Here is a 25346-nt window from a genome sequence, read left to right as displayed (position 1 = left end):
CAATGCAAGTGGGTTGTTTGCAGGCATCCTTATTGGATTAACTAACATGCTAACTAAAGAATTTCATCAATAACAGAAAATCTTGGAATACTTCGATTAAATGCATACTGGGTGAACTTTAATAGAATAAAAACAAGAAGAGGTATTGTGTAATTGATGGAACAATGAGCATGGAAATGGTAAAATGTAAACTGCAAAGTTGAATTAATAAATGAATCAAAAAACTTTTGAAATAGAAGCACTAAATAAAAACAAAACAAAAACTATCAAATAAGTTATGTAAATGTACATTAATTTTAAAATAATTGTAAAAACATCAATAATGTTCAGTACTCAATTTTTTTTATGATGTTTTGGATGTTTTATTGATGTCGGAAACGTATCACTACAGTGACGTCACTTGTTTGTGATTGGTTGTATCTTGTCTCAGCACGTTCCGTTTTAGCCGCTCTCTCATAATACACCACTAGGTGACGCTGTCATCATGAATATGACGTCACACATCCACAGCACTGTACTTAAAGGACGCTTACTGTCGTTATCGTACACTCCACTTTGAGCCAACAATCATGTTAAAGATGGATTCTTACTGTTCCTTTGCGTCGATTTGCATGATTTAGGGATACTAATGGTCAACCTGTAAAAAAAGGTGCATGGTAATTACTAGTGACGTCAGCACTAAATACAGTTAGCGTCGCTAATGTAATTGCAAAGGGGCGTTAGTTAGCATCGCGCTAACATGAGCATGACAAGTGCAGGTGACGAAATGGCGTAAAGAACCAGCGTTTGCACTTAAGGAACGAGGCTTAGAGTGACTGAGAGGGTGAGCGTTTTTCCCCTAGGCTAACACAGGTGCTCCTCGGCTTGTTACTCCGGTGCCCTCCGCTCATTTGCTCCTCCAAGCGGCCCGGATGTGGCGCACAGGAGTAGAGCAGCTCCCGGAGACCCAACATGGCGCCACTGGCTCACACGTAACGTTACCCGCCGCTGCTCTCCCCCCATTCGAATAGAAGAGAACCGGATAAAGCGACGGGACATGTGAGCTCTTCCACCCCGGCGACGAACAGGTGAGTGCCGGCGTGTGTTTGGATTCCATTTTGTGCGACGATGCAGCTGTAGTGAATGGTAGCTTGGTGTTGGAGGAAAGGGGGGGAAAGCGAACGCTCGCCCGCGGGAAAGGCGAAGCTCTCCTCGGTTTAATTTGTCTGAACAATCAGGGTTTGACCTAGCTCGGACCGGGGAGTGGAGCCGCCTTCATGCGGGAAGGCAGCTGTCATTTGTGGGGCCGGAGCGTGTGTTGTCATGGCTGTCAGCTCAATCGCCGTGTAGCGGCCGCTGTCCTTGGTAGTGAAGGGGGTGGGCATAACACACACCCCATTCTGGATAAGGAATGCGTGTTTTTGCAGCATTTTGAATGCATTCTGATTACTCTTGTCGAATGCATTGCATATAATCTGCTTTAGCTTCATTTGAGCTATTTTCTATGTGTGTCATGGCCACATCCCTCCCTGGTTGCTGGTGCACTAATGTATTTCTGCAAGACTAGTACTGTATGACGAGCAACCTTCACAACGTGTTAATGTAGGGCAGGTAAATAAAGGGCGGTACATGGCTGCTTTTCAAGTTCACTGTGGTCGTGGGATTAGAATAAATGTAGTGGAGAGGAAAATTAAAAAGTGTTGATCTTGCTGGGGTCCCCCCCCCCCTCCCCTGCTTGCTAAGCTCATAATCGCCCCGAGCGCCAACAGAGTCCAAATGGAGGTAATAATAACTTACCACCTCGTACACAACACCTCAAGTGCCGATGGGACCTGCCAATTGTTTGATTTTGGCCTTTATTTGTGGCATTGGAGTGCGACCTTGTGTTTCCTCAGAGCGGAAAGAGTGGCTTCTGAAAATTGGAGCTAGAGTATTTCCTCAAATAGCAGATGCCGCTCTTATTGACATCAGGTTTTTCATTCCATGTTAAAAAAAAAAAAAAAAAGTCTCCCTCAGGTAGACTGCTGTTTAGAAGAAAAAAAAATCACGACTTAATTTTCCTGGTCTTACATCAAATTGTTAGTCTTGGTTGAAGTCTTTTGAGTGTTCACAACAGCAACTCGACAAAATTCCATAGCTATGGCGTAAACACAAGTCAATAATCAGATTAAAACAACGATGCGAACAAATCAGTGGCTTCAGCTTTTCATGTTTCATGAATCACCATTAGATTATTTTCCCCAAATCATTCCGCCCTCCTATAAAGACCCATTCAGCCACAATGTTTGTTTTTGTGTTTTAATGAGATGAAACAACATTGATTGTGTCAAACAGACATATTGATGGAAGCTCACACGCGATGCCAGCCTGCCGCCCGCTCATTGACCATAAATTTGAGTGTGACATATGGCGCCGTTTAATCAACGTAACATGATACGCTCGTTAAACCTGGTAGCACACACGCCCGCTCCTCCGGTGCTTGCTAATGACCATTAACTACATTCCAAGTCCTTCTATCATGCCTAGTCCTAGTTAGATTTATTTCAAAACTTTAAAACAGGGTGACTGCTTCTTCTCGGAGTCCATGAGTCTTCTCACTGCAGATTTACATACTAATCAAAAGCTCCAGGGAATGCCGCAGCCTACATCACTAATGTGGATCCTAACCAATGTTCAACCCATCATATTCTGTACATTTTCCCCCCTCCATCTATTTTGGATGTCCTTGGTTACTCACACAAAATTACATAAGACGGAGTCACACGGCGAATAATTTAACCAGGAGGAGGAAGTTATGCGTGCCGCTGTCTCTGCTCCCGTTATATCATCCGTAGCGGCATCTTTATGCTAGAGTGCTTACCTGTGACAGTTGCAAAAAAAGCCAGCTGTTTTTTTTTTTTTTTTTTTCCCCCCCCCTTCTTACCTGGCAGCCTTGTACTGTGTTTTTTTTTTTTTTTTTTTGTGCAAATTAGGCTTCAACCTTTACAAATGACACTTGGAAAGGCCACAGATAGCCTGGTGAGGCAGATGAGGACAAGGGATCTTATAAGGGGCTGAGGAGGAAGATGAGATGATGGCAGGACAGGCGACAATGAATGTATCCATTCTTACTTTTATATTGGTTACAGTGCAGTGTTAGCACGCTAGCGCTAATTGCAACGTATGATAATCTGGGTGGAAGCCATTTAAAAATGTTCAGTTTTTCCATCATCGTACCTCAAGAGAATGCTAATGCCAAGGCAATTTTCATCAGTGTTCTGTGCACACACTCAGAATACACAGAGAAATATTTAAGCTCTATAGAATTAGAGACATGTAACCTAAATCCTCTTCACATTTCTCTGCTCAATGAGGCTGTTCTACTTCTTCTGGCAATGTGTGTGTATTTGTGTGTGTGTGTTTGTTGCTGAGGAGGCCCAGTGAAGCCTGAACATCCAGCTTTGCCTTGGGGGCCTCAGAGCGCCGCATCTGCCTCAGCTGCCTGACTCGCCTGACCCTTCAGGCTGAAGCGGCTAGCTGTTTTTATTTATTTTTTATTTATTTACTTATTTATTTATTTATTTATTAGCTGGTGAATTGTGCAGTGTCAGCCGGCTGCTTTCTTGTATTTCTCGTGCACAGAATTGACCGTTTCTAACAAGTATTTATTTATTTTTTTTAAATTCTATATTTTCTGTATGTATGATTTAATCAGCCAGTGAATTGCGCAGCCTCGTCCTCATTTGGTTTCATGTGCACGGACTCGACCGGTCGCCGCCTAATTCCAGTTTAATCGCCTTTTAAAGCGATACCTGTTTGGAACGGGCCGGGCCAAGAAAGCCAATTGCTTCGGTGTCTGCTCCTTCAATCACTTTCTTTCGCTTTATTAACACTAACAAAGGCCAGTTTAAATTACCCGTGCATGTATTAAATGCGTTGGGCTCAACTGCGCCCGCCGGTCATTAGACTTAGTCATTACCACCACAATTAATCCGACTGTGGATGAATATGTAGACTGCAGATGCTTTAGGCTCATGCCTACTTTGTAAACAAATATAATGCAGCTCTGGCGAGGTTTGTCCGCTTTGTTAATTTCCGAAGAAGATCTACTAGCAATAGCAAGTTGTTACATACGATTAAATATTATTTATTATTGTATACATTAGACATGAATTTGATTGTAGTTTAACAGTAAATTAATCTTTTTAGACTTCACCTATAAAAAATAAAAAAAAAGGTACTGGTGTGTACTGAACTGTGACTGTTCCTTGTAGAGTTACACCATTGAATAGATATTTAGTGTGTTTGTTCTCAGGAAATTCATTTAATGGCTCTTTGGGACTAGTAAATTGATTGCTACATGAGTTCAGCACCATAAAACAGACCCCAGGTCAGCGTCTTTATGTTCCGCTTGACAAAGCGTGACACGAGTGCAATGTAGACCTTAAAAAGATAGATAAATAAATAAATCAAATTTCCTTGTTTAGCTCACAGTGGGAATTGGAGTGAAGAGGAAGAGATGCGCAATGAAGATTCACGCACCCTAAAGGAATCTCAGCGCAGATGCAGTTTTGTTCTGTGATTTGAGATCAGTCAGGTGGAATTGCATCAAAGCAAACTTGAATAAGAACATTCATTATGGGTCCGCATGATTCATATTATCTTCTCTGCAACCATGTTCTTGTGCTCCCGTCTGCAGCCAAAGAGCCGTCATCCGGCCTAAATATAGCCCGGAAGACGGACCGTCACGTGTGTGTATATGTGTCATGACACTTTGAACATCTTAACATATACCGACAAAACCTCAGGCAGTCTCATTTAAGACGCTTACACGCTGTAGTGACTTTGCGCAGCATCCGCCGCCGGGTAGGGCGCAGGGACGACAATGGCACGATGTAACTGTATTTGGAAGTGGTTGCTAAGCAACTGAACGGGAAGTAGCCTGGTTCCTCTTCACTAGTTTGGCAAAATCTCGGCCTTGCAATTTTAAACTTCAACGTCTAAATCTCTCCGTTTGCACTTTGAATTTGCCGAGGTGATGCATAATTGAAAAATGTTCAATATGGGTCACCTACTGACTCGACGTTATTGCACCGCAGCAACACGTACACAATAAGTGGGTTAGTTGACAGTGTTGTGTCAAGTGCAGTGTGAAAAAGCTTTTAGCCTCCTTTTTTTTTTTCCCCCCCCCCTCCATGTTTGATCTTCAGTATGAACACGCAAACTTTCTGTCTGCACGCCCGAGTGCAGATTATAGCCTGGAGACCTTGTGATGTCGGTTGCTAATAACGTAGCACAAAACGTTAGCGCAGATGCGGTTGCCGAATAGATGAAAGCGGTTATCCAGTAACGCAGCTGTGCCCTCTTTGATGCTCGAGCATGAAACAGCAGGAAATGAGCACAGCTAAGGGACGGCAGTACACAAAAAATAGACAAAAAAAAAACAAAAACATGCACGCCGACGTGCGTGGCATGTTAGTAGCACTCTGTAACTGGCAGCTGCACGCTAATCAAACCCATTACATTGATTGCTAACGTTGTCTCTCTGTGTTTCTCTCTCTCACGCTATCAGGACACAGTATGAAAGAGCTCATTCCTCTCATAACAGTAGCATTAGCTTGACAGTGTAGATAAGCATGAGTTTACATGACAGAAGCTGCAAAGAGGGAAACTTCCACCATAGCCTCTTCTTGCTCCTCAATTAGGATTTCCACAGGCAACCACGTAGGGACACCGTTACCACTACAATGCTAATCCCGATGTATTATCTCGCCGCATCGTTCGTGTGAAGTCATGTGGACCGGTATGAGTCTGCCGCCCTGATGAGAACATCTATGCTGGGAACCTCAGGTCACACTGGGTCGGTCGCCTCAGAGTAATACTCGCTATTGTAACATTCAGCATCAAGAGAGGCTCATGGATTGGTTAGCTTAAAGCTTTTTACCGATTGATGAGAATTGCGACTTTTTTTTTTTCCTCCCGTAGATCATCACGGATGCTACTACGCCTGACCCGGTCGTCTTAAAACCCGAGAAGCAGTAGTAAGACGTTTTAGTGGCTTGCAGAGTACTCTTTTATGACGGACATGTCCTCAAGTGATGCTCTTTCCTGCCACACGTGATGAATAATGTACATCAGTTCACAATGTTTCCTAAAATAACTCTGGAAATAAGTCACGAGAGCAAACGCACACCCCGAACATTTTGTCTTCATCCTCAAAATGTCAAATCCAGTCCAAACTGGACATCAAACTAGCTTGTCTCTTCCAGGTTCGTCAAGCCGTCAAATCGGAAGCAGCGGAGGGCCACCGGAGCAAAGCGCAGCCGGAGTACTAACAGGCAGTGGCCTTGGAGTGCCCTTTGAAGGTAGACAGCTCTCCGCTCACTTCCCACACCACTCGTGTCATAAATATTTCTGCAAGCTCTTGCGCTTGGAGGATTAGAAGCGTCTCACAAAGAAACATACACTTTAACCTCAAGTGTTACTTTCAAACGACGGTAAAGCTTATGTAGCATAGTCGCTAGTAGAATCACGGGGACTGCTAAGCGAGCTCATTTGCAATTAAGCATTACTTTCAGTCACCTTGTTAGTCTCGTACAAATGAACAATATCTAGTGAGTGATTTTTTTTCCGCTGAATATTTGCTACAGTTTACTCGGAGCATAACTGAAGCCTCGCAGCTTCAGGATTACCACAATCGCTTCTGCTCAAGATGGTTGCAATGTAGGTCAACAGGTATAAGCTTCCATTGACTGTCTGGGTAAAGACAAAGAGTGGAAAGGGGGTTGGGGGGCGGCGATAAAGGGGGTCGGTCGTACATAGGGACGTTCTGATCAATGATTTATATGTTTCAACTTATCTGTGGAGACTGATGTTGGGCCCTGGTTGGTCATGATAACCTCACGGTATTGTGTTGTGTTTGCCGGAAAACAAAAGCACAAAGCCAGACATCACTTAGGTTTATGTCTTCTGCCAACCACATGCTCCCAGCAACCCAACTTGTAGTCACATCGATTGCACACTAGGGGATGGTCACGTGAACTTTTGCTCTTATCAAATCGAGGTCACACCAATGTTCTTCTTTTCTGAGGATTAACGCAGCAAACGGCGAACGGGGCATGCGGGGAAAATCCTGTGGGTGCGTCATCTGTCAAAGCTGACTTTTTTTTTTTTTTTTTTCTGCTGGCTAACCTTGGCTGCAGCGATGGAGATGGATTGTGTCAGTTCCACATGAGCCCACTCATGAACTGCAGTTTGTTGCCGCTGTCACAAGGCTGACGATTGCAAGAGAATATTCACAATTATTTTTGTTTCAGAATTAAATTTGACCAACATTAAATTGTAATTGAATTTGACATTCACATGTCACCAATGTTACTTTTAATATGATGCTTGAGGAATGTTCTTGAGCCTCCCAAGCTAACGTGACAGATGTATTTTATGCATTTTAGCCATAACTCTACTTGCTCTGTATTTAGCGTGCAGCTGTCCCCCTCCTCACCGGCGACAGGGAGAAGACCCTGGGGCGAGACCCTCGAAGGTGGGGCGGTGTATTTATAGGTCACACTTGCTCCAAGGGTGTGACTGCTGCATGACCCTTTGAGCCAGCCTTGGACATTTAAATCTTAGGTCTGCTTATTTTTTATTTGCTGGTGTTTCATGAGACTTTTCCAATGTAGAATATGCTCCTTGGTTTAACAAAGGGACGCTTGACAGCACAAGGTCAGAGGCTACTCGATTTGGGATGCGGCCCGGTCAGACGGCGTTAGGCAAACAATGAAAGCAGAATGGGACGCGCCGGGCTTTAGCTGTCTGGCCGCGCCTTGGTGCTAGCATCGGCGCTTTTTTTTTTTTTTTTTTGCGTCTCGCATTGGGAGTTATCAGAGCGTGCAGGCACAAACGCAGTCATGGGCTGGTCGTCGTAGTAACGCTATGTCTCTTGGGGGTCTGCTAAGAGTCTGGAAGCTGACCTGAATCATCACTAGTACCCCAAAGGGATTCCAAGACTCATTGTGTTTTGTGGTGGATAATGGAACCATTAGAGGTCCACTTTAACATGTGACCAGGATCTGACTGCATCAGAGCCATGGCGTATGAGCAGCACGTTAAATGGTTAAAAGACACTGGCCATTTCTTACTAGGTAAGAGGAGCGTCTTAACTATTTCAGGGTGTGGCAGGTTCTGGTCAAATTGTGGCCGTATTTGAAAAAAAAAAAAATATGGGAGGGAAATGCCTGTGGAGACTGGAGAGGATGACAGATGGTTTGGAGACAAATCAACCTGGGAATCAGGATCTTTGCCCTAGGATGACTCAGCATTTTCGGTCATGCTTGTGTACATTTTAGTCTGAGACCTCATGTTTGTCGATTTTTCTACGGCAAGGTTAAGAATAATTTACCTCCCGAACCTTAATGCATCTCTCGGAGTCGAGTAATAATAAAACGACAACTGGCTTCTGTGTGACATTGTTAGCGTGTAGCGGTATAACGTTATGTGTAAAACCTTACAGTCTGGCTATAAATAACACCTCTAGCGTAGGCGGCGTTGCGCAGTGGGTCTTTCCTCCCCAAGGAGGTTCTTCCTCGAGGCCTCAACACTGATTCCCATCATGTGTGGGCTCAGTGAGACGGGCTTGCCTCCACCTCGTCGTCGTATCTCAGCGCTTGAGCCTGAGACAATTTAAAGCCCCGTCAAGTTTTGAAGAACCCCAAAAGGAGGGAACAAATATTTCAATATTTTTCCAGGAGTAATATAATGCGCAAAAGGAAAAAAAAACGACTGACTCTGAAGACAATGGCTCCTAGAAAGCGTAAAACAATGAACTCCTTTCACAGCGAACGTCGTGACATTTTGTCCCAGAGACACCACCACGCATATCATGTGACTCTCATAGCGCGTATTCAATTCCAATAGAAAATACCAAGTTGCAATCATTTTTTCTGACATTGTGTTCTGCCACAGAGGAAGGAGGCTTTTTTTTTTTTTTGGGCTGTTTAAATTACATAACCAAAGTGGACTTGTTCTTTTCTGGCATGTTAAGACATTTCTTTTTGCCTCGTTTCTGTCCTGCAGCATTGTGAGACTCGACTCGCGCATAATAAAGTATTTCAATTAGTTAGTGTCACAAACTGGTCCGAGCCAGAACCATTTTACAAAATGAATATCAATTGCTACTTAAAACCATATTTAATGCCATTAGTCATCGCACAATAGCTACAAGCTACTATTTGTGTCGAAGTTCCAGAGATGCATCATGACAAGAATTAGCAAAGCTAAAAACAATAGCATGAGCAAACCTAGCAAAAACAGCTTCTAGTGATAACATAACATATCCCATCCTTGTTGTTGTTTTTTTTCTGCAGGTTTGTCAGGGTTGTCCAGCATGTTCGGTAAGAAGAAGAAACGGCTGGAGATCTCGGCCCCGTCCAACTTTGAGCACAGGGTCCACACGGGCTTCGATCCGCGGGAACAGAAATTTACGGGGCTGCCGCAGCAATGGCAGAGCCTCCTGGCCGACACCGCCAACCGACCTAAGCCCATGGTGGACCCTTCCTACATCACTCCCATCCAGCTTGCACCCATGAAGGTAGGCCGTAGATACCGCATGGTATCCAACCATACCTTAACATTTCGGATCTGTTTGACCACTTCAGATGAAGCCATGTGATTCCGATTTTTTCTTTAAGGATATATTTTCTACTTGAGCATGTCTGCTTCACACCCCTCCAATCCTACACTTGTTCCTTTGTTTTCTCCAACACCATCTGGCCATCTCACACAATTACATCACTCTTAATATGCCCGCTTAATAATCACATCCGAGTGTGCTGCTTTAAACTTGCATTAAGCTTTTTATTGGTCACTTTAAAGAATAGGATATCGATACCACCTGTTGGATTAGTGTGGACGTTTTAAAATTTACGTAACAAATCATGTATAATGTGCCGCTCGAGCTGTTACCTACTTTTAAGTGCTACCTACATGTTTGGTTTTAAACTGACATAGCAGATGGCTACAAAATATGCTTAATGCAGATTTAAACTTGGTCATTTGTTTAAACACAACACTTTGACATGAATGCAAGTCTTCATTTTCTTTGTGTCTTCTCGTCTCTGACCCTTCTGAGTGTCTCCTCTGTTGTGTTGTTGTTCATTGGCTTTCACACGATACTCATAAAGACGTGTCTGGAAATTTCAACTGGCCCCAGCGCTCAACTCGTAGTATTTGTGTCATCCCCAACCGACTACTGTCAGCCATTGGTTCGATAATCGTTCAGATTTCCAGAAGGCCCCGACCCCTCGCTTGCCCTCCAGGCTGGAAATTAACCATCAATTTGTTTCTGAATTCATAGCACGGATAACCAACACGGAAGCCAGCTAAAAAAAAGAAAAAGCAAATAACAATTCACCTCGATTCCAAATCGGGGCCAGGGTGTGAATCATTTTCCTTGTCTCTGTGAATTACTTACTGTCGTGCCATTTGGAGTTCACACGGTTCGCATCTAAGCCCGTTGGGCTCACAACTCAAATGGCCACAACCAAGAACAGCAATATGCCACAGGAAATATCTCTGAAGAGGGGCGAACAAGAAAGTAATTGTCTTGCTCTCTTCACAGATATCTCCCAAGAAGGTCCGGCCATCCGAAACGCCCAAAGTATGACTCCCTTTATCCGTCTGCCCCCCACCTCCTCCCCACCTTACCTCTTTTTCTCCTTCCTTTGCACTCTCACCCCACGCCGCCTTGTATTGCATCTCCTCGCCGCTGCCTGCTGCCGCCATGCATTTAGTTGAAGGCGGGAAGCGGAAGAATGACTCCACACATGACATAACTACCTTGCTCTGACAAGTCTTTACTTAGACCTCATTTCCAATCCTCCCTTTGTTTCATCCGCATGAGTCAAAAAAAAAAAAAACACGCCGCCCTAGATGACATTAGATGAGTTATAGCGGCATGTTCCCTCAATCTTCCCACTGATGATGATTATAATGATGCTAATGATGAAAATAATGATGAGTGCAAAGTGCCTCTGAAAGCTCTTTGTGTTCTGGTGACACACTGCGAAATGTATTGTCGACCCGATTTCCTACTTAAATCATTTGCACCATGGGAATGACAGCGGGGCCTTGAGATAAGAGATTCATTTGTTTTGATTACAAGGTGCATGTCAAATATATTTGTCCTCCTGCTCTGCACTTAGGATGCAAAAGGGTGAATTATGAAGCTAATGCTAGGGCTGGAGCGCTAGGCCTGGTCAAGTCGAGAAGTCGTCCCTGCCATGGCGGCCTAGTTGTCAGGCTGCTCATCTTCACTGGAGCATTAGTATTGCTTCCCCGCCGCCGCCGCTGCCGCCATCATCACCACCACCATCACACAGGCTAATCCACAAGTGTGGGTTAACACATCTGCTCAGCGGCATGTCTTAGACATGGCTGTCACGGCCTGTTGTGGGGTAATGAAAGCCGTCTCATGTTGCACTGTGACTTTCACCCTCTCCAAGGGGCTCATTTACAGTGATGGGGTGTGTGTACACCAGCTTGTGTTTAGTACTTGCACTTGGCTCAGGTTACCGAAGAAAAATTCTCAGACGGACAAAACTGAACCATCATTACTGTCTAAGATCCTTTATACACTCAAGATTTATTTTTTATTCTGTCGCCATGGAGCCATCCCCACCACGCACACACTCTCACACTTGTCTCCGTGAGCTCCATACGCCGTGGGTAGTGTGGGCGGAGAAATCTCGGTGGGTATTTTCAGGAAGCTCAACATTCAGTCTTACATCATCCAGGAAGAGGTGGATTAACAAACAAATCGTGGATGCGAATTGTTTTGTAAGACCAGCACAATTTTACCCTCGCCCCCAAAAAGCTATATCAGCTCATTGGGAGGTGTAATTCTTTAAATGTTCAACAGGGGGCAGTAGGCCCGCAAAGGCAAAATGGCGGCGCCCTAAGATCCAAATGTCAGTTGGTCGCCCTGCACCCACCGACTCTTTTAGATGAAATCTGATCGCGACGCTGCTCAAGAAGCTAGAGGGCCACCAACTGGGGGCCAACGGTGGCAGTCATGGCAGGGGGCCGAGGAGTCACGACTGTCAGAGAGACGAGGGGCTTTGAAGGGCCCGGAGGGAGGCCGCGGTCAGGCCAGGTGGAGGGGACACTACAACAGGTGGGATTTCCGTCAGGGTCAAACGTCATCATATTCTTAAAAGTGGGATCTTTGTTGGAAGTGTTGATGTTGCTTGAGGTCACATACTTGACTGTGACTTTCTATTTTGAGAGCTTCTCAAGTCTACTTTCATCCTCCTCCTCATCACTGCCCGTGCCATTCACTCAGTGAGAGCTACCAGTGCTGATCAATAAGCCTTTAAATTCAAGTCCAATTTCAACAGGGTTCAGTCTGAACTGTTGCGGGATTAAATTGCTGTTTGCAGAATTTGAAGCAGAATAGCTGCTGATGGAGAGACAAAATGAGAGAAGAGCATCTGTCTTTTTTTTTTTTTTGGCTGGGAGGTGGAGTGGATGTCATTGATCCTTTCCTTCCTCACTGCCGACATTCTGGGGTTTGTTGGCTCCCACCGACCTTCTGCAAGCTTGGCCAGAACGCTTTTAAAATTACAGCAATTGCCCTTCACAGCCTTATTGAATGGGCATTTTTCCGAAGGACTTTGAGGCAGTTAATATAAAGTAGCGAACAATTTCTACATCCAAATTTTACAGGCGTAAGAGTTTCACAATATACCATTTTGTAAATGAAAGCAATTAGCAAAGACAAGCAACATCATCATAGTCATTCAACGCTCAAATACCTGTTTTGATGCTTTAACGGTCCTCTGGCGCCCTCGTTTGGCTAAACTGCGAACTGTAGGAGATTTAAAAAAAAAAAACATTTCAGTCCGAATACAGTATACAGTAGTCTTATTAGCTCAAATAAAACTTCAAGAATGAAAAGTAAATTATTTCAGACAAACTTTAATGTATGATGTAATAGATAAATGTAATACCGTAATGTGAAATCTTTAAATACCCAAATCGTGATGAAAAATAATTGTCTGACAATTAAAAAACAACAGAATGATCTGATTAATAGATGCAAGGTTGCAACAGTTGCCACTAGAAGCTGAAACAAATTTCTCCTTTGTCACCCATTGCTTGTTGATGATGTATGCTTAAGGTCAAAGGAGGGGGTTGTCTTTATTTCATTACGCCTTCACCGCAAATCTATTTTGCTGGAAATTGCCCATGGGCAGAATGCGAGCTTCACTGCAGCTTGTTACTGAGACTTGGAGGTCAAAGGGTACTGGGTCAAAGCCGTCTCACAAGCTGTGAGTGAGGCCTGGCATGGAGACCCATTTTAAAACGTAAACACTATCAACCAAAGTGGCGATGCTCAACGCTGCAAAAGTCAAACAATTTGAAGTTCAGTTAAACAGGTTCTTAAAAAATGGTCATCTCTAGGTAAGCTAAAATTTAAAACATTTATAATGCTTACAAAAATATTTGGAGGTTAAAGCTATTTTTCTGCTCTATTATTCAGAAATAAATAATGACTCAAACACTTAAGAAAATACCTTCAAAATGTTATAAATGTAAATCAAAAATAAAAACTGAATTATCATTACCATTTACACAGGATTTTTTAAAAAAGTGTACTGTAGTACTGAGTCAGACCCGCAAGGGGTAGCAAAGCACAAGTGTTTAAAATCTTGCTGCATTACCGCACTAAAAATCACCAACAGAAATAGGGGAAATACATTGGTTTTGCAATGACTGCTATCATCCACTAGAGGGCGCCAGAGGCTAAGACACTGAGTTCCATCTAATAGATTCCAGTCAGTTATGTGCAACTGCAGACTACCCCCCCCCCAGAAAATGTTTCTGAATCTACCAAGAACCTTTTTTTTTTTTTTTTTTTTTTTGACAATAGTTCTGCTCATCCTTTAAAAAAAAAAAAAAAAAATCTTGTTCCAGGGTAAAGTCCCCTGCAATGGTCCCTTTAGAAATCCTGCAAATGTGATCCCAGCACATTCATTGTGTCATCAATTCTTGTACTTTTAATGAATGGCACAATGTGAGAGTGTAGTCGAGGTGATGAGCTTCACGTATCTCTAACAAGAGGCGAAGATACGCATCTGCGTCGCTACACTCGTCGCGTTGCGTGCCTGTCGCATTTCCAACAAACACCATAAATCACAGCAACGTCAAGGTTAAGTAATGCTAACCAACCAGGAAGTACTGTACCGCAAACTGGGAGGGAGTCTGTACGCTCCAATAAGTTGTAGGTTGAAGACATGCAGACCTCGGCCAAGGTTGAACCACACTTCTAGAAAATGTACTTTAACCTTTTTCAAACTGCCCGCATTGTCCACTGGCATTTTTCCAGGTCGCTAGTCTGTGTGAAAGGTGCTGACTTGGCAATTTTAGTCCACAAGAATTTTGACCGGTTACAAAACCCCGTAGATGCCTTGACATACAAGTTTATTTATTTTATTTTTTTAAAGTGTCATAATATTTCGAAGTAACGAGACCATATTAGTGGCCGCGGTCTTGTCGTCTGTGGATGCCGCTGTCCGCCGAGCAGCGGAGCGCAGCCTCCCTCCAGGAGTCAGCAGAAGGGCACGCTCATTAATTATGCCCGCCTTCATTAGTAGCAAGGTTAATCCCCCCTTATCTCCCAGCCAGCCTCATTTGTCATGCAGCCACCTCCTCCTTCAATAGCGACCGCCTCCTCCCCTTACTCATTTCTTTGCTCTCTCGGCGAAAGTCGACTTTCCATCTTTTCTTGTTGTCATTTGTCACGTTCGATTTCCTTCTGTGTATTTTTCATTTCATCCACTCTCTTCTTTCTCTTTCCTAATCTCCTGGCCTGTACTTTCTTTTCCTTGTCCTGTTTTTTCTTTTGTTTCTTTTTTTCTTCCTTTTATCTCCATGCGTTCAATTCTTTCATCCTGTTCCCCCCCCCCTTAAGTTTCCCTCTAGTCTCATTTCTTTTGTCATTCTTCCACTTTCGTTTCCTTTCCTGCCATCTTCCCTGTCATTTCTGTCCTTCCCTTCTCCTACCCCCCCCCTTTCTTCCCATTTCTTCCCATCCTCCTCCTTTCTCCTCTGCTGTACTTACCTTGAACAGGGCATGGTGAGTAGATCTATTACAGCTTATCACTAGAGGACAGGCCAACGCGGCACGCTGGTGAAATATGGCCGCTGTCAGAGCCGACGCCGAGCACGACCCGACCCACGCCGCCGTAAGGACGTAAAGATGCGGCGGGGAGGGGGCGGGAGGGGCGGGGTACAAGGGGTGGTTTCTGCGGAGGCCACTCACTATAAGCCCTCTAATTCAAATTAATGGAAAGATTTCCAGGCGCGATCCCGAGCGCTTGACAGTGATTTGGCACACTATTAACCTTGTCTCTCTCCTCGCCGATGTCGGCAGCCATGTTTCTGCAGCCGCCATTCGTGCCTCAGCACGCTGCTATTGATTAGCAGCTTTATTAGATGGTCAATGCTGAGCGCTAATTGAGTTAGCCTGCATGTAAAGCCACTTTCACACAGAGAGTGCCGCATCAGACCCGTAATGGCAAATTAATTTATTATTAAATTTGCCAAGCACCAAAAGTCCGACATAATTGCCAAACTCGGCCACGCTGAGATCCGCAAAATTGCTGCATCAGAGCCGTAACAGTCGATCCGGTAAATCATTCAGATCCCAGCACAGCGAGACATTGCCGCCATTTTGTGCACGTTCTCAAACAAGTGCGGGACAAATGACACTTTCGCTCCTTAATTGGTTGTTTTTCCTCGGTGGCGGTGGTTTCTTCTGTGTCAAATTAGCGGCGCAATATATAAGAGGGCTGACCGACAATGTAAAATGTGCATGTAGTTAAATGCGGAAGTTGAGTTTTGCGCTCGTTGGCCGTACTGCGGCATTTGTCCAACTCGTGATTGATTAGCGCCCCTGAGAACATCCAATCGTGCAACCGCTCGGCTTGACGTAATCGCTACATTTAGCAAATGTTTCACCTCGTGTTCCAGTTCACGGCACCCAGGCAGCTCATAGAAGGGGGGGGGGCAGTCCTAAGCGAGAGAGAAGCTACTTCCACAGTTTATTGCCTGAATCATACGTAGGAGCTGAAAAAAGCACTCATAGCCTAAAGGTAGTGGTAAAAATTGTGTATAAATGTGAGCAGATGAGCCCCCTCAAGTTATTACAACATGTCGCAAACATCACCGATGCTGTTTGTGTCTATTTTGCCTTTTACTATCTGCAGGAAGGAAGAAAACAATGAGTCAGTTTAAAATAAACATACAACAGGAATAAACTTTTTCTTTATGTTTATAAACCAAAAAATGTCCTGTCCCATTTTCTCCTAAAGAAAATTCCGCGTCATATTGCTCCGTTGTCATCTGCTCCTTTTCATTTTCTTTGTGACAAAATATGGGGCAGCACTTTTTTTTTTCTTTGCTACACGAGGATGTCCTCAACCCCCCCCCCCCCCCCCCCCATGAGATTACGTCCATGGTCGTATACTTTACATTTACAGCATGCTACGCGCAATCTTCTTTTGTAATCAGATGTTGAATCCCGCAGAGTGATGAACCCGCATCCCATTGAGGATGGAGATTCCGATGTGCGTGTTGACACTCTGATGGATGAATGGCGCAAGTATATGTGTGTGTGTGCAGGTGTTAAAAGACGCACAGATGTATTCTTGTGTCAGCACATCGCCGCTTTGCCGCCTCCCTGTCTCAGCACATGTGACAAAAAGAGCGTGACGGAGATGCGTGACAGTCCGTCAAACCCAAGAACTTGCTGACGACTGAGAATATTCATGCCATGTTGAAGTTGCTCAAATTGAACTGGAAATTTAACAGAATGAATATTTTTTTTATTTTATTTTTTATTTAGCATTGCATATTTTGTGGATATGGGTCAAATTTGTGTGTTTAAAGAACCTTTCAAAAAGGTAGACTTCCAATTTGGTTTACATTGTAGCTAATTTTTAGCGGTCATATCTGCAACTACTCCAAAAAATGAACACAGCTTTAAAATTTCTAGTGTAAAATATCCTCATGTGTGCGTTCTTTTTTCTTCCTCAGGGGGGGATCAAAACAGGCGTACTTGCTGACAGCTAATTTAGCGGCTTTCATGCGCTTCAGTGTGATTGCCGCCATTTTGAAGCACACTGCTGTATTAAAGAGCCCGGCTTGTAATATATGCACGACGCTGAGCTCGCACACGTGTTAGCGCTGACACGTCGCCCAAATTGACGTGCAAAGAAATGAAAAGGAAAGGCGGCAAATGTTGAGAAGTCACGCAAAATACGGCATTTCCCAAGAAATATGTCATCCAATTAATAACATTGATTCATCGCTTACTCTGCAAAGTTTTCCGTTGCTTGACAATTTCGTAAAGGAACAATTCTAAATCAACCCACACATATCGGTACAAACAAACACCCGCTGTGTCTGGATTCGCTTCCTACATTTTTTCCCCCCCTCTTCCCCTCCACACTGAAGTACGTCTTTTGCGTCGTGATTCACGAGTAGCGGCAGCACCAGTTTCCAGTGAGTCACCGCGACAACGGCGTGTAAAGGGCTTAGCGAGAGGTAGGAGGGGATGAGAAGCACCCCTGATGTTTAAGCCGCCACTACGCCCCGGCACACGTGTGCGTGCGTGCGCCCCTAATCGCTTGGTGCGTGTGTGAGTGCGTGCACGACGTCACGACTACTACAACGCATCCCGGCAGTACGCCCACTGAAAATGAAGCTAATCTGTTGAGAGGGAAATGGGGCAGGGAAAGCAACAGCTCGCATCCACCGCCGGCTTCCTGTTAGCATCTGAAGCTGAGCTTTTTTTTTGTGTGTGTCATGAGAAAGTTAAAATTGAGTAATAATCCAATCTTGTGGACAAAATGACCAAAACAAAAAACTTCCATCTTGTAGCATGTAATGTAAATCCAGCTTGAGGATTGCCTGTTCATTCATTGCAAGTGATGAAGACTTCATACTTGTCTCAAAGGAATTGAAATTGTGCGCCCTGATGAATTTCAATTCATTCAGTTCTTAGACTGGAACGGCCGAACTGAAACGGAATGCACCCCATCGTTATCGGCCTGCCGCCATTTCCTCCTTTTGTTTTTTGTGGTTACCAAATTTTTTTATTCTTCCCGTAGACCATCGTGAGGGGAAACAGGCCCCCCAAAGATGCGTCCATCAACGGCCTGCTGGAGGAGTTTGACAACATCTCGGTGACTCGCTCCAATTCACTGCGCAAGGAGAGCCCGCCGGGCGCTCACCAAGCGGGCGCCGGCTCCAGGCCTCTGCCGGGCGCCCGTCCCGGGGGCCCCGAGGAGAACGGCTTCGGCCACTACTACTCGCGCTACTCTTGCGACTTAGACGCCTCCGGCAGCCGGGATTACGCTCTGGACAAGCCGGGCTTCTCGGCTGACGGCGAATGGGCCCTGGGACGGCATTACCGCTTCACCAAACACAACGGCCACTCGCACCACATCCGCAGCCCCTTCTACCCGGACGCCATGCCCCAAAAGTCGGACTACGGCAAGCTCCCGCCGGACTACCACACCTACCTGGAGAGCAAGGGGCGCTCCACGGACGAGGTGGCCTCCACGGTAGGAAGCGGCGTGGGCTCCAGTGGCTATTACCGGGCCTCTGTGGGCGGCTCGTCCAGCCAGGACTACCGGGACACGTCGGTGGGAACGCCGTCCCGCGCCTCCCTTCACAGCGAGCAGATCAACTACCCGGACAGCGAATGGAGTTACGGTGCCGTGCGGGAAGACTACGACAAGAGGCCCAAGAGCTCGTACGTGATGCAGACCAGTCCCACGCCGGCCATCAGGCAGAGGTCCCGCTCGGGCTCCGGGCTCCAAGAGCCCAATGTCCCCTATGCGGCCGGCGGACCCTTCAAGAACCCCGCTCAGGCGCACTCCTACAGCTCCTACACGTACCCGCGCTTGTCCGAGAGCCTCGGTGCTTCTCAGACCATCAACAAGGTAAACACTCTTTATTCATGTACTGTTTGTACTGCGCAATATTTCGACGGGAATCTAAAAAGTGTCTCCTATTGTACCTATTGAAGTGTCCAGTGAGCTCCCGACTTAGTTTCTCAGTACACTCAACTCTTTATTTAAAGGATAATTTGTCCAGGCTATCTGCCGAAATTAATGGACATCTTTTCGATCCGTCTCCGCAGTCGAATCAATTAGCCCTTAAAGCATCGAGCGCACGGCCGTGACATACTGAGCACGAGGAGAGCGGACAGAAAGCCAAGTCAAAGGGGGAACAAAGGAAAGAGGGCAAGCGAGGTATACGACAAAAAGAATAAAGCGGCGTGCCAGAGCAAGACTACATTTAAGTAATAATATGCTGCATTTTAATGGGGTCGTTATGTAAGAGCACAATGAGGAACGGGCTTTGACATGGAAGGACAAGCAACTCTTGGAAAAATATGAAAGGATTTCATGCTCATTTTCTCATTCCTGTTCTTCTCTTTCCTGTTACAAACTGAGCCGAAACCGCAGTGTAGCGCTCGCACCGTTACTTTTAGAGAGCTTGCGGCACGGGCCGGGCCGGAGGTAGCGATGCAGTCAACCTGCAACGGGAGGCGGGGGTTGGCTCCTTATGCTCGCTCTCCGTGCTCCATTAAGGCCGCCGCGCTGCGTGATGACATCTGCGGCACCTCCTCTTCGTCCTCCTCGTTTTCCTCCACGCGAGTCCGGCAGGTTTGCTGATGTGGATCCCAGGGCGCCTTGATGAAAAAGCATTTAACCGGCACGCTTCACTAAACAGCTCGTAGGGAGGGAAAAAAAAAAAAAAGAAACGTCAAATGCAAGCTATGCAGGATTGGACTGCGGTAGGAGGAGGGGGTCGTTTTTCTCATTTGTTTGTTTAAAGCGGGGCGGGGGCCATCATTTCAGTTTTAATAATGTATATGGGCCCAGGTCATTTGTAGAAATGAACCTATTTGAAATAACTTTAGCAAATATTTACTGCTTGGCCATGCATGTGGCCCGCCGGTTGTACTTTGCTCATCCCTGCAGCTCACAAAGCAGGTCCATTCTTCTCCGAACAAAACGCCCCTTTGCCTTTTTTTTCTTCCGTGTAACCAACGCATCCCCACACCAGCTTTATTTATCCTCTCTCTCGCGCACAATAATAAACACACACTCCTTCTCTCTTTTCTCCCCCTTTTCTCTGCAGCAGCTCTCAGTGACAAATTGATGTTGCGGCACTACCCCCCCCCCCACCTCTCTCTTTTGCAGCCTTAGCATAAAAGCGGGCTCGACCGTGTTCCGCCGCCGAATTCAATTTCACACTTGAGTTAGGTTGTTGATTACCCTGCCAAACTCAGATTAATGCGCGTTTAACCAACATGGATCAGGAGAGCCCTTTTGGCTGACAGCCAGCCGGGCAACGATACAGTGGGAAGGGTGGATTGGGGGGGGGGGTGGACCACCCCCTCCTCTTGCTGCAGAGTGATTGATTATAAGAGTTCACAGCATGTAATTATATACCATCCCAACACGTCAGGAAGGGTCCCCCTCCTCTTCCTGTCCTCTCCGTGTGTGAATGACTAGTTTAGTTCCTTGTGTTGTTTTCCAGGAAGACTCAAAAGCACAAAAAAAATGACTCAGCCTACCAATGTATATTGAGTGCAGTCGTGCTTGGGTGTTTTTTTGTAACCAAATACTGACGTTGCCACTTGTCCAGGGTGACTATGAGCGTACGTCGCGGGACGCCAGCCCCCACGCCACGGTCGGCGACACCTACCCCCGCGGACCCCTCAAGCTACCTCAGAACCACGCCAAGCCCCCCGGCTACCCGCCCGTGCACCTGCCCTACCCGCCCGTTTTTCACCACTACAAGCCGTCGCCCTACCACCACCCGCCCTCCCAGCCCAGCCCGCCGTACACGCCGCAGGTAGGCAGGCCACAACACTAATAGCATATTACAGTTTGCTCTCTTGTATTTCCATCAAATTATTACTTTTTATTTTAAATTGCAATACTTATTTTGTATTATAATATTTTTTTTTTAATTAGTGTTTCGTTTTTTTTTATTTTTATTGGACTGATTTTACTGTAGCTATTAAAATGAACTGTTTGGTTTATTTTTAATGGCTTTTGAAAATAAATGTTTTTTCTTTTTAACATAGGGGGCATACTCGCAGCCGTCGTCGCCCTACATCCCCCCAGGGGCGTACCCTCCCCCTTCGTGGGGTTCCAGCTCCGACACTCAGCCCTCCAGGGTGTCTCACGAGCAGTTCCGAGCCGCGCTGCAACTCGTCGTCAATCCAGGTAACAAACTACCGTACCTATCTTCAAATTTTCTTTTGTAATGTCGCATTTATTGTGTCATCAGGCGACCCCCGCGAGTACCTGGACAGCTTCATCAAGATCGGCGAGGGCTCCACGGGCATCGTGTGCATCGCCAGCGAGAAGCACAGCGGAAAGCAGGTGGCCGTCAAGAAGATGGACCTGAGGAAGCAGCAGAGGAGGGAGTTGCTCTTCAACGAGGTGCAGATACACTACAATCATCTATTTGACACATATAAGGCATCAGATAGACGAGCCGTTGTCGTATTTGCACACGCGTTGAAGCTTTACTCTATCAAGCAGTGACACACCACGTGCGCGTGTGTTTGTGTTTTCCCTACGTTCGGAGGGTGTGAGCTAATTAGTTTCATTGTAATCCTCTTAATCCGCGCCATGTAATCCTGTTACGTTTCAACTCCAGAATATGTTCACATAGAGATAGTCATTTCAATGAAGAGCTAATATGAAATGACATGTTTATTTATAAATACCGGATGTGTGTGTAGGTGGTGATCATGAGGGACTATCACCACGAGAACGTAGTGGACATGTACAATAGCTACTTGGTGGGAGACGAGCTGTGGGTGGTCATGGAGTTCCTGGAGGGAGGGGCGCTCACCGACATCGTCACACACACCAGGTAGGAGCCAAACACACTCGAAGACAACAAATGCGCTTTCAAACATGACACAGATGGTCTGTAATGGAATCTTTCACGACATCTTTTACTCCCCAACTTTCCTCTAATTGTCTCTCCGTGTTAATGACTTTTTCACGTTGACTGTTTTGGTGCTTTAATTCCACCCATTTGTGTGGATTGTTGGTGCATCAAACTTGCTTGAATAGCTTCCAAGATGGTGGTATAAAGATGGAGTTAGCTTCCACAAGCAGCCTTGACAGCAACAAAATGGCCCGGGGGCCCGCCACATCATTTTATGTGGCCCGCAAAGACAAATCTAATTTGTGTGTCATTACTAGAACTGCAAATTGTCTTCACTTTTAATAACATCTTTTTTTTTTTTTTTTTATATTTGACCAGTTTTTACTCGTCTGATTTAAAAACGAGTTATTTGTCAGATTGTTACGACTACAATGCGGCCCGTGAAAAAAATGAATTTCACACCCCTGGTTTAGGTGATTTACGTTGTTGCGAGTGTAAGCGTCGCTGCTCTCTTTGTCTAAACAGCGCTATAATTGTCCTTCTCTTGACAAGCTTACAAGATCATTAACATTTTTTTTTTTATTATTGTTATATTGCAAAACAATTTTCTGTTTCAATGATCCTCATCTGTGCACGTGTGAGTGTGTGCGCACACAACCATCATTATCAGAAGGCTCATTTGTCAGTGCAAACGTGTGACACTTCATCGACTTCAGATTGTTTGTGCGTTCAACACGGTAAAAGTTTGTTCAGGGTTGTGCCGCACTAAAATAGACACAAAGTGCCAGCTGGCCATGTGTGCGCGTGATCATTGAAGCTGTAAATGTGTGGTATGCCATCTGGGACCTCCTGCTCCGCACATCACGGCTGCAAACACAACCTCTGTCTTTGACTTATAATTAGCGACCATTTTGAATTATATTACGCAACTCTAACGCATGACAGGATGAACGAGGAGCAGATCGCCACGGTGTGCTTGTCGGTGCTGCGGGCCCTGTGCTACCTTCACACGCAAGGCGTCATCCACCGGGACATCAAAAGCGATTCCATCCTGCTCACCAGTGACGGACGGGTAATTACGCACCTATTTGAGCATTTTGACAAAAGTTGAAAAAGTATTTGATTTCAATTTTAACGGCTAATGTGTCAAATTAGCACCTCCCTTGCCTCAAAGGAATCAAACAGACTTCTTCTTGATGTGCAGATCAAGCTGTCCGACTTTGGCTTCTGTGCCCAAGTATCCAAAGAAGTGCCCAAGAGGAAATCGCTGGTGGGGACGCCATATTGGATGGCGCCGGAAGTCATCTCCAGACTGCCTTATGGGACAGAGGTGAGTGCACACTGACATAGAAGCTGCTGTCAACCACAGCTCACGTGTGTGTGTGTGTAGGTGGATGTGTGGTCGCTGGGCATCATGGTGATCGAAATGGTGGACGGTGAGCCCCCGTACTTCAATGAGCCCCCCCTGCAAGCTATGAGGAGGATACGGGACAACCTGCCACCGCGGCTAAAAGAGTTACATAAGGCGAGTGTGAACTAGCCCAGCCAAATGGTGTCTGAAAAGTTCCATATACAAGTCAGTAGCATGTAAAAAAAAAAATAATAATAATAATAATAAAAATAAAATAAAATAGAAATATATTCTAAATATAGAATTAAATAATAAAATATATTTAAAAAATACTTGAATAATAAAATTGTAGAAAAAAATAAATATAGAAAAAATAGTGAATTGTAAAAAACATGCTCAATTTTAATGAGCTTGACTAACCTCTCTGTCGTGGTTTGGTGGCAGGTGTCGTCGGTGCTGCGATCCTTCCTGGACCTGATGCTGGTGCGCGAGCCTTCCCAGCGAGCCACCGCGCAGGAGCTCCTCCAGCATCCCTTCCTCAAACTATCGGGACCGCCGTCCTGTATAGTACCCCTCATGAGACACTATCGCCACCGCTGAACAAACACACACACACACACACACACACACACACACACACACACACACACACACACACACACACACACACTTCTGTGGTTACTGCCCGCCCACATCTTGTCAACACTCTTGTGACCATAACGTAGATTAGCTAACCGACACACACACACACACGGAACCCACTACTACGAAGAAACTCTGAAGTGGACTCTGGGTGTTTTAGTTAGTCACCTTAGAGGACCTGAGTGGACCCCCGAGAGCGTGGGCAGTGCTGCAGAGAAGCCGTGCGCGGGTGGAGCGGCCACCCACGCTTCCGCTGCACATGTATTTTAAGAGCAACTTGTAAGATTGAGTGTACAGTTTTGATAACTTTGAGTATTTGATGGTGTGGTCGCCATTGTGATATGAGCAGTATTCGGTAGACTTTCCTACTCTTTATAATACACTTTTTCATTAAGAAATGCACACACACACACACACACACACACACACACACACACACACACACACACACTCATAATATTTCAAATATTCCACTTGAACCCAACTGCTACTAAAAAAAAAAAGCTACTAAATATATTTATTATTACTATTATCTATCTTTGTAGACAGAACCATTAAACGTTGGGCAAAAAAGGGTAATGTTAGACATTTTCTAAGAGCTTTTTAAAGTATTTATTTATTTATTGCAATTCATTTTTGTCTAGTGTGGCCTTCTGTTCTCGTTCAATTTATTTTTTGAATTATTTAATGAAAAAGAAAAGCGACGGTCAACAGGGATCTACTCAAATACACTCAAATGCAATGAAACAACGACTTCACTTTGTGTTTTTGTGTCAATACAATTAAATATACATTACAAATTATTGTTTACGGTCAATTTCAAATAGGGTTAGAAAACACTTTATACTGGTCCGTAATTTGTAAAAATAAATAAATAAAAAAAACTGGGGGTTAACAAGTATATAACAAATATTCACCCAATAGGGACACTATTAAATGTATATTTTTACATGTCAGTAAAACATACTTTCCAAGTAAAGAGAACATATACATCTTGTAACAAATAATTTTAATATATGAGGTATATGACAAATACCTAAAATAAAAACCTTGTAATTGAAATGATACATTGGCTGTAAGTCAAGTCAGAATTTTATGATTTGAGTGTATCTTTAGCAATTGCAGGGAGTCAATGAAGCCAGTGGGTGTCCGCTACTGTAATCATTTGCACTTATTGTAGCACACACACTGAAGAAATCAATTAGAAACACAAAGTAAAATAAATAAATAAATGGTTCATCGTCCTTGTCATGAAATCACCTGGAATACACCAGTGTAAAAGCGACTGACATCCATTTTGACCCATCAGTCACTGTGATGTAAATATGAATGCGTGTGCGTGCGTGTTTGTTGTACAGTGTCACAGCATGTCTGTGAAGATGCTTTCAATTAAAACAAACTTCCA

General features: G+C 44.8%; 1 protein-coding gene across 2 annotated transcripts; it reads left to right on the top strand.

Moving 5' to 3' along the window:
- The first annotated feature begins 359 nt into the window (after positions 1-359).
- On the top strand, positions 360-25346 carry pak5 (p21 protein (Cdc42/Rac)-activated kinase 5). Of its 2 annotated transcripts, XM_085936909.1 has the most exons (13): positions 360-1067; positions 6228-6323; positions 9321-9544; positions 10574-10612; positions 18129-18965; positions 20683-20892; positions 21128-21269; positions 21334-21488; positions 21794-21927; positions 22894-23020; positions 23153-23278; positions 23339-23473; positions 23744-25346. In XM_085936909.1, exons 3-13 carry the CDS (start codon positions 9341-9343, stop codon positions 23897-23899), a joined length of 2265 nt encoding a protein of 754 aa, XP_085793035.1. In that variant the 5' UTR covers positions 360-1067; positions 6228-6323; positions 9321-9340; the 3' UTR covers positions 23900-25346. The 2 variants fall into 2 exon arrangements, with proteins under 2 accessions (XP_085793035.1, XP_085793038.1); XM_085936912.1 differs by lacking the exon at positions 10574-10612 and having other exon boundaries at positions 366-1067.

The sequence above is a fragment of the Syngnathus leptorhynchus genome, chromosome 18 (genome assembly GCF_054491065.1).
Source record: "Syngnathus leptorhynchus isolate UIUO chromosome 18, UIUO_Slep, whole genome shotgun sequence".
Taxonomy (NCBI): Eukaryota; Metazoa; Chordata; class Actinopteri; order Syngnathiformes; family Syngnathidae; genus Syngnathus; species Syngnathus leptorhynchus.
This window is presented reverse-complemented; position numbering and strand designations above follow the sequence as displayed.